A 10,113-nucleotide genomic window follows, 5' to 3' on the forward strand; every position below is an offset into this window, starting at 1 on the left:
ATGAATAACTGCAAGGACCACTTATTAGCATCAAATTCCCCTGAAGGTGAGAATTTCTTTGTTATTTCTAAACTAGAGTTAGAATATTATGATTCTTTGTGCTCTGTCTAGATCAATGAGGTTAACTCCTCTATGAATGGAGTTCGAGTCTCCTCATCCTACAGCCAGGGGGCTGCCCTTCAGGCAAGACGATTAAGCCAAAACTGAAATTATACTTAAATACTCAATACACATTCACTAAGCGTTTGATTTGAAAGTAGTCAGTACACCAGTAAACTGAACTCAGTTCTCCAAAGCATATGAAGTTTATCACTGCAAGCAGTGCACTATGGACCAACAAGTTCTGGTGGATTACATAGATCATATTAAAAGAAAGAGAAAACATAATATACTGTATATATAAGATGCCTGTCTTATTTAACAAGTGATATTATGCCCCAGTAGTCCTTGCTTTCTTTCAAAAAGCACTTTTAAAATAAATAAATTTCACATAATTTCATTATACAATTCTAATCCTAATGTTTGACATACAAGTAATTATGTGTATTTTGCTTGTGATATATAGTACCTTGCAAAAGTATTCAGTCACACAGTTTTCACGTTTTGTTGCTTTAAGGCTTGCGGTCTTGATAGTAGTCACTTATTACGTTGACAAAGAAACAAATAAGTAAAAGCAAAAGGAAGGATAGAAAAGTGGAAAAGTCATTGCACAAGCATTTGGACTCTTGATGTGTGTGTGCTGTGGCACATCTGAATTAGCATAGGTGCACAAAAACAATTAGTTGAGTAGCTGTTGTCTGTGTGCAATAATAGAGCTTCAAATAATTTCAGAATAAATACACCTCTCTGTAAGGAAGTGAATATTCATACAAAGATTCAGGACCATGGAGCTTTCAAAACAAGTCAGGGATAAAGTTGTAGAAAGGCACAGATCCTTAGAAGGGTACAAAAACATTTCAAAGCCTTTTAATATCTCTTTCAGCGTGGTGAAGTTGATAATCAAGGAGCACAAGGCACGCAGACACTGTGTAGATTTGTCTGTCTCTTAAAACCGAGCAGCCAGGCAGGGGGAAAACTGGTTAGACATGCAACTATGTGGCCAATGATTGTGAAATGAAATGGGAGAAAATGAGTCAACAATATTCCAGATGGCCTCTATGGTTGTCACCCCCTCTACATCTAGAGGGCGCTCCCTACTGTTCCTAGTTTTCCTGTGCTTTTCTTGTCCTTCCGGTGTGCCTTTGTGTGGGGCTATATATTTCCGGGTCACCCTTTGCTCCTGGTTCAGCATTGAGGGTACAGATGTCTTGAGACCCGCCTAGTACCAGTACCTCATCTGTGGCCTGAGGGCATGGGTTTCTACATCATCTGACCCCTTGAGCCTGGGTTAACCCAGCAGCCATATCACTCTGCAACTCACAACTGGCAACCCACTGAAGCTAAGCAGGTGTGAGCCTGGTCAGTACCTGGATAGGAGACCTCCTGGGAAAAACTAAGGCTGCTGCTGGAAGAGGTGTTAGTGAGGCCAGCAGGGGGGGCTCACCCTGTGGTCCATGTGGGTCCTGATGCCCCAGTATGATGACGGGGACACTATACTGTAAACAGGCGCCTTCCTTCGCATGAGACGTAAAACCGAGGTCCTGACTCTCTGTGGTCATTAAAAACCCCAGGGTGTTTCTCGAAAAGAATAGTGGTGTAACCCCGCCGTCCTGGCCAAATTTCCCATTGGCCCTTATCAATCATGGCCTCCTAATAATCCCCATCTATGAATTGGCTTCATTACTCTGCTCTCCTCCCCATTGATAGCTGGTGTGCTGGTGCTGGTGCACTATGGCTGCCATCGCATCATCCAGGTGGGGCTGCACATTGGTGGTGGAGGAGGGGATCCCCATTACCTGTAAAGCGCTTTGATTGGAGTGTCCAGAAAAGCGCTATATAAGTGTAAGGCATTATTAATTATTAATTATTATGGTTTTCAGAAGGAACCTCGGCCGGCACCTCCACAGTGTTGGGGAGTGATGGGATGGCCCATGAGGGAAAAAGAAAGGAGGAGGAGGACAAAAGAGGGAAGAGGAAGAGAAGGTGCACCAGGGGCAACAATGTGAGAAGGCGAGGCGAAACAGGGAAAATCGACCCAACCAAGAGGGAGTCGGGCAGGGAGGATGGAAGCCAGGGGGAAGAGGCGGAAGAAAGAAGCCAAAGAAGGAAAGCGAGATGGGGAGGGAGAGGCAAGCCAGAGAAGAGGTCCGTGAGTGAGAGCAGTGGAGTCAGGAGGAGTAGAGAGAGGGCGGCAGGGAAACCAAAAGCCAGGAGAAACAGACGGAGGAGATTTGACCCAATTTCTCACTCCAATTCAGAGACCTTTCTGGAAACCGAGGAAGCTCCGGCAAGTGGAGGGCAGGACCCATCATCTCCTTGTGTTAAAAGGAAAAGGAAAATGAGAGGAGCAGCAGCCCGTCGGTCAAGATCGACCTCAAAACACCCACTGGACACTGACTCACTGGACACTGACCCACTGGAGACCTCTGGTTGGTGTGAGGAACCAGAGATAGAGGGGGAGCAGACTACGGAGCTAAAGTTGCACTCTAAAGGTCTGAGATTTTCTGTATCTTCAGTTTTTTTTTTAACAAGGTGGCTAGAGAAACAGAGGCTAGCCATCAGCTAGCTAGGCGGGAAGAAAATCAATCCAAGATCAAGTTCCAGGAATCAATCAATTAATCAATTAATCAATCAGAAATAGATCATGCAAGGGCCTTGATGATGTAATTGTTATGGACTGAGTGCAACACATAATGTTACTTTTTTTTCAGAAATGCCTGATCCAGGCTGGGGAGTTTTAAGTTATACAGGTATATCATCTTATTTCGGGCAAAAGCTCTCACAAGTTTGCTTCCTTCTGATTCAGTTGCTCTTCATATTTCAGAAGCATATCAGAAGATTTTAGTGCACAGGAAAAAACACCTCATTGTAAAATCTAAAAAAGTGATGTGTCTAAAGAAGCACGATTTTACTGGCTTCCCAAAATAATTACGTGCAACTCAGCCTTATATTTCACAAAAGAGAAGCTAAAACCTTCAAACCATTTAAAATTTTGTTCAGTAACTACTGTAAATTTTTCTTAAGAATTTTCATGGGATATGAGACATTTTCGTTTATACTCTGAGCAAACGTTTCTGTTTTAGAGGTGTTTCAAGAGCTTTACGAGAAAGGGGACTTGATAGGATACGGGGGATATGGTTGTGTCTATGCTGGAAACCGGAAAACTGATGGGATACCGGTAAGGATCCTCATTCTTCTCACAGTTCTTTTTAAAAAGTTTGGATTCGAGATTTTACTCTTGATTTAATCCATAAATGTGACAAAATGTGGCAAAATCTTGTTCTTGCTGCATGCCTGCTTGGCTTGAACTCAAGAAACCTGCAGCTCCCCGACGTCTACAGTTCTCCTCCTTATGCTGCTCCCTTCTGCCTCCTCTTTCCTGTGTCTGCCTAGAGTCCCTGCCACCCTTTCTGTCTCTGCTATGTTACTATGACTGTTAGCATCTACATCATCCTTCTGGACTCACTGCTTCTCTTTGCTACCTTTCTATTGGTGCATCCAGCTACCATCCTCTTGGCTGCCTGCTTTTCCATTTGTTTTTCCTACAAAATACAGTAACTGCAAATTGCAGATGTTGCCAAAATACCGTACTCTTGTATTGGTATAGTATGTGTAATCTCACAGTAGCTATAGCGTCTTTTGGGTTATTTTCCTTTTATTTAAGTAATCCTATATTACTATAAGATGACTAGGAATGTTCTGAATAAAAATGGTCATCGTGAAGAATCAGGAAAAAAAAACTAATCTTACTGTTATTATATACCTGTTAATAAAGTGTTTTATGAAGAAAGCTAGCTTAATGTTGTTTTTTTGGTGCTTGTTTTTTTATTTTTCTTTCATAATGCCATTATGCCTTTGTCCAGGTAGCAGTTAAATTTGTCTATCGGAAAACAATAAAGAAGTGGGCAAATTTGGTGAGTATGTTTTGTGGTGTTCTTATAATATGTGGAGATGGTATGAAGCCAATGAAATGAGGGCTTAATGAAAATGTATTGTATAAATGTAATGCATAATGAAAAGATACTGCTGGACTTTTTGTTTCAAATTTCCGTTCCATTCTAGTTTCACAAAATGATAGCTTAATAAATCCACAGAACATCTACAGTATGGATGAGACAAGAATGAACAGCACACAGTTAAATATAACTTTAATAACCTTACGTTTTCAATTATTTACAGATCCAGAATAGAAAACACACATTGTTTAGCAAAACCTCCTGTAGTTGCATAGTAATGAAACAAACTATAAGAACAGAACTTAGTTTAAAAAATAATAAAATATCAATTTTTTCCAATAGTTTGTACGAAAAGAAAGTGCCTTCTATTTTTAATTCTTTATGATTAAATAAATCACATAAAACGAGAGCACGAGTAAAGCATACGCTAAGAAAATGACAACACTTTGAAGAATACAATTGGCTAGTTCAGCCCAAGATACACTATAAGAGGTCTCCAGATGGCCATTTCGAGGTGCCCCGTTCGTAGATTCTCCTACGTAGCCATATTACCCTGCAGCTCACAATTGGCAACCTACTGAAGCTCAGCAGGTATGAGCCTGGCCAGTACCTGGATGGGAGACCTCCTGGAAAAGACAAAGGTTGCTGCTGGAAGAGGTGTTAGTGGGGCCAATAGGGGGCGCTCACCCTGCAGCTTGTGTGGGTCCTAATGCCCCAGTATAGTGACGGGGACACTACACTGTATAAAGGCACCCTCCTTGGGATGTGAGGTAAAACCCAGGTCCTGACTCTCTGTGGTCATTAAAAATCCCAGGGCGTTTCTCAAAGACTAGGGCCTGGCCAAATTTCTCGTTGGCCCTTACCAATCATGGCCTTCTAATAATCCCCATCTATGAACTGGCTTCATCAATTTGTTCTCCTCCCCACTTATAGCTGGTGTGTGATGAGCGTTCTGGCTCTATGGCTGCTATCGCATCATCCAGGTGGGGCTGCACATTGGTGGTGGTGGAGGAGAGTCCCCATTACCTGTAAAGCACTTTGAGTGGAGTGTCCAGAAAAGTGCTATATAAGTGTAAGGAATTATTCTAAGAGGTGACTATAGATTGGTTTAGGGCTTTACTTAATTTACCAGGCCTTTGTATAACTACAGAGAGGTCATCAGACCAGCTTCAGGTCAATATTTTTGTCGCTATAGAAAGTTAATAACGATTGGTCCAGTACAAAGCATGGTGCTGACCATTATTGGTCCATTACAAAACAAAACATTGCTATATGTGCATACACTTTCTTCCTTTGCATCACTCCCTTTGGTTAGAGTTCCTGTTTAAATCAACAGGCTTAATGATTTTTATGTGCTTGTTTGTTTCATGTTTTTTTAATGTGAATGGCCCTTTCAATTAGTGTTTCCTTGCTGGCGATGAAGGGTGGCATATGTTAAATGGATTACTTGTGTGATGGCTCCTGGCCTGACGGGGCCTGCTGGCTCGTTCTCCACCCAGCAGCAGGGCACCGTCCCCCTGGAGATCGTGCTCCATCAGAGGGTGTGTGCCCCCCCTGCCTGCGCCAGTGTGGTGATGCTGCTCGACTGGTTCAGGATGCCCAACCGCTTCCTGCTGGTCCTGGAGCGGCCCGAGCCCTGCCGGGACCTCTTCAACTTCCTGCAAGACGTGGGCGGTTTCCTGGAGGAGCCGCTGGCCCGGGACTTCCTGCAACAGGCCGTGGAGGCCCTGCAGCACTGCCTTTCCAGGGGGGTGGTCCATCGGGACCTCAAGCCCGAAAACCTCCTGGTGGAGGCCAGAACCCAGCGCCTGAAGCTCATCGACTTCGGCTCGGCAAGCCCTCTGCAGGACGGGTTGTATTCTGACCTGGCTGGTGAGAGGGGTGGGCAGGGAACACAAGAGCATCCTGGCAGCTCTACTGGGGAGTTTTGTATGGCAGGACTATCGGACACACACGCGCTGTTTCTGTGACAGTCGTTTCTAAGCCATCTCTAAGATGTATTTTATATAACTTGTTGCTGTTGTCACTGTTCTGTGTTTTTGTTTTTGGTGTTTCCTTGATGTCTTTGTATCGGAGCATACAGGCAAATAAGCATTTCATTGCACTTGTGCATATAACAATAAACTCCACTCTACTTTACTCTTCCAAAGCACATGATTATACTCACATACTATCCAGATTTGAAAACACTGTTTCGCTCAGTTGCAATATTCTCACCTGATTGCTTTAGGATTGCCATTAGCGTAACATGTTGCAACACCAATAATACAGTATAACAAACCAAGCTACATTATTCTGCTTTCAAAATTCCAGCACTGTGATCACTGTGAGTACTGAGGTGTTTTTTCATCAGTATGAATTTTCAGTAATAAAAATCACTAGTACCTGAGAAGCACAACCAAATATTGCTTATGCTGGAAGATAGCATGGCACTTATGTGCTCCCTAAGCTTGGCGAACACATTTAGCCATGCCCCTCGGACCACACCTATACCATCTACCTCATTATGATTTCTTATTTATTGCACATCTCCAGTCATTGCTTACACGTCTGCGTTGTTTACATCCAAACTGTTTACTTGTTTGCTTGTACATTGTCTACTGTTTGTATATTGTTTGTATATTGTCTTGATGCACTGTCTGCACTTTGTGTTTTTACACTTGTTTTAACAATCAAGAGACTTTCTGTAAGTAAGAGTTCCATTATACCAGTACATGTACCGGTTACATATGGCAATAAAGTTCAAGTTCAAGCTTACAAAAAAATTGGTCACTCTAGATTATGACTTAGAAACAAAATATATAGTAGGTACTGTATATTGCCTTTTTTGGAATCAAAGTGTCTTTTTCACTGAATGAAAACTGCATTCAGTTCAAGGTAATTCAGTTCTTCTTGGCCTTTTCCTCTCTAGGTACTCCGCATTACTTTCCACCTGAAACAATCCTACGTGGAGAGTATCAGGCAATTCCTGCCACAGTCTGGTCGGTGGGAATTCTGCTCTTTCACATGGTATGGGGCGATGTACCTTTCTCCGATGACAATGAAATTGTAAAAGGGACACTTCACTTCCCCAGAGATATCTCCAGAGGTGAGATGAGATACATTTTAAACATGTAATAGAGAAAAACATATAATAAAATATAATATAATAATAAAATATATTATTTTATTATTATAATAATAAATAAAACAAGATATATAATAAAATAAAAACAAGAAGACATTCCTCCCTGAAATTCTACACAGTTCTTATTGAATGTTCTGTCACCTGGTTCATTCAGTAACACAGCATAGTCCACACTTCTCTGTAGACCTGAATGTCCCCTTCATTTTCAACCTGACAGAATGCCGTAACCTGATTCGCCGCTGCTTGACTTCCTGCCCTAGCAACCGGCCTACGATGGAGGACATCCTGCTCCATCCCTGGATGAAGCAAGTTGGAAAGTAACATTGGACAAGTCATACTCACGGCTTCCCTACACAGAATACTGTTTTGTTGGAGAATAAATAAAAAAAAAACACGGTTTTAAGACTCATTTCATCTGGCTGAGTGTACTAGACCATTATTATTATATTTAGTATTACATTATAAGTATATTGTGAAGGAAATTGGAGACTGGGATTAATGTAAAGCAGAGAAGTTCAAAGCCTTACATGGAGACATCAAAAACAAACTACGGATTTAAAGTGGGAAACATAAAGTTTGAAGAAGCTACTGTAATAACAGCCTGTCTGCCACTAGATGTTATGAAAGGAACTGTCATCTGTAATTAGATAGACTGGGTGATAATTAATTAATGAGATTATTAGTGGTCCACATTCTCACAGGGATGTAATTAATGGGAATGTTGTGGCTAACACCAGCAGCCATTTCACCCTGCAGCTCTCAGCTGACTACCCACTAAAGCTCAGCAGATGTGAGCCTGGTCAGTACCTGGATGGGAGACCTCCTGGGAAGCTACGGTTGCTGCTGGAAGTGGTGTTAGAGGAACCAGTTGGGGGTGCCCACCCTGCAGTCTGTGTGGGTCCTAATGCCCCAGTATAGTGGCAGGACACTATCCCGTAGTGGGGTGTGACGTTAAACCAAGGTCCTGACTCTCTGTGGTCATTAAAGATCCCCGGACATTTCTTGAGTAGGGAGTTATCCAGGCCAAATTTCCCCACTCGGCCTTTACTGTGGCCTCCAAATTGTCCCCATGTATGATTAACTTGCACTTGCCCTGTGATGGACTGGTGCCTTATCCAAGTAGTACCTTGCCTTGCACTTGCTGCTTGCCGGGTAGGCTCTGGCCTCCCGCGACTCTGTATATTATAAATTGGTTTGGTAAATGGCATGACATGATATATTTTGGCTATAAAGGACTTTAAGGATGGCAGTTGCTGGTTGGGTGTTTGATAACTTACAGCAAGAGAGGCTGCTGAAGGGATGAATTATAAAAATTGTTGCTATAAAGCTTCCCCCAGTGACCATTATTGTCCTTTGTGAGTTTTTATATGCATTATGGGGTCTGTCACAGAGTCAGCTCATTTACATCTTCTATACAACAGGAAGCAATAAAAAGCAAACAGAATGTAGTTCACTTATATAGTGTAATTTATATTAAAGAATTCTGTAAAATTATTTAAAGAATTCTGTAAAATTGTTTAAAGAATTCTGTAAAATTATTTAAACAATTCTGTTAAATTAGGTGCTCTGATTTTGTCCCACAGTCCAAAAACATGCAGTTAGGTTAACTGGCTTCTAGGAAAATTGGCCCAGGTGTGAGTACAGTATATGTTGATGTCTGTGTGTGCCCTCTAATTAACTTGAGTCCTATCCAGGGTGTATCCTGCCTTGAGCCCATTGCTCTCTAGGATAAGCTCCAGCTTCCTGTGACCCTGAACTAGATAAAGCGGTTTGAAACTGGATGCATGGATTCTAGTAGAAGAACATAGTATAGTAATAGAGCTCATTTCTAATGTTTACAATTTTAGTCCTAATATAATAAAAACATTTTGGTTCAGTCCAGAAAAGAGCAACCAGATATATTTACTTATTTTAAGAAATACGGACTTAAGTGGAAAGTGCTTTTAAAACAATTTAAAGAGGTGACACCTCTGTACACAGAGGGTAATAATAATAATAATAATAATAATAATAATAATAATAATTGCTTACACTTATATAGCGCTTTTCTGGACACTCCACTCAAAGCGCTTTACAGGTAATGGGGACTCCCCTCCACCACCACCAATGTGCACCATCTACCTAGATGAGGCGACGGCAGCCATAGTGCGCCAGAATGCTCACCACACATCAGCTATCAGTGTAGAGGAGAGCAGAGTAAAGTAGTAGGGTAGTTGGAGTCTGTAATGATTTGTCCAACCACATTGTTGAGGCTGATACCTGACTTCTTTAAAAAAAAATTGAATGAGATCTTTTGATGACCTCCTAGAAACCTACCGTGACAAATGGTTTGGAGGGCCTCCTTTTTTCTACAACCATTCTTAGGTTATGATGAAAAACGATTGAAATGGCAGCTAATGCTAAAACTGAACATGGCCTCTGAAGGCATAAGGACATTACGAGATTCATATCTGAGACATTTTTGCCATGTTTGATGGACCAAGAAAAAAGATCAGCAACCTCAGTTTCAAACAAAAATCAAATTACAGTTGTTATTCAAGTCTTTCCACTAGGTGGAACAATTAAGCTTCAGAAATGCGCGTTTGAAGTGTTGGCAGGAACAGACTGGGACAAGCTACTGCTTTAAAACTGACATTTGTACATCAAGAAAGTTAAGAGCAATATAGACTAATTAAATATAATACTGTATATTTCATTAAATATAAACCTGTTTTGATCTATCAAAATGGTACTGTATGATATGTTAAATTTTGTATGGAAATAGCAAATATTCTACATTCTGCCACTATAGATATTGTTACAAATGGGGGAGTTATGAAACTGGTGAAAATCAGGATTTGACCGAGCGGTTTAGTTAATCGGCGAAATAATTATTCACAACCCTCAGCATGTACATGATTTCTAGCAATATATTCGAGCGGCTGGTATAAC

General features: G+C 41.4%; 1 protein-coding gene across 1 annotated transcript; it reads left to right on the top strand.

Annotated features, from left to right (window-relative positions):
- On the top strand, positions 1-7,503 carry LOC148821763 (serine/threonine-protein kinase pim-3-like). The gene is made up of 7 exons (XM_088930639.1): positions 1-46; positions 1,980-2,591; positions 3,183-3,277; positions 3,963-4,013; positions 5,555-5,927; positions 6,967-7,143; positions 7,400-7,503. The coding sequence occupies exons 1-7, from the start codon at positions 1-3 to the stop codon at positions 7,501-7,503; spliced, it is 1,458 nt and encodes a 485-aa protein (XP_088786765.1).
- The last annotated feature ends 2,610 nt before the right edge of the window (positions 7,504-10,113 follow it).

The sequence above is a fragment of the Atractosteus spatula genome, chromosome 13 (genome assembly GCF_055471065.1).
Source record: "Atractosteus spatula isolate fAtrSpa1 chromosome 13, fAtrSpa1.hap1, whole genome shotgun sequence".
Classification (NCBI taxonomy): Eukaryota; Metazoa; Chordata; class Actinopteri; order Semionotiformes; family Lepisosteidae; genus Atractosteus; species Atractosteus spatula.

What these genes read in the sequence shown, in the direction of transcription:
- LOC148821763 (XM_088930639.1), top strand. Translation starts at nt 1, where the DNA reads ATGAATAACTGCAAGGACCACTTATTAGCATCAAATTCCCCTGAAG. An exon ending in GCTAAAGTTGCACTCTAAAG is followed by an intron (nt 2,592 to 3,182) that starts GTCTGAGATTTT and finishes TTTCTGTTTTAG; the next exon opens with AGGTGTTTCAAGAGCTTTAC. An exon ending in CCCCAGAGATATCTCCAGAG is followed by an intron (nt 7,144 to 7,399) that starts GTGAGATGAGAT and finishes TCAACCTGACAG; the next exon opens with AATGCCGTAACCTGATTCGC.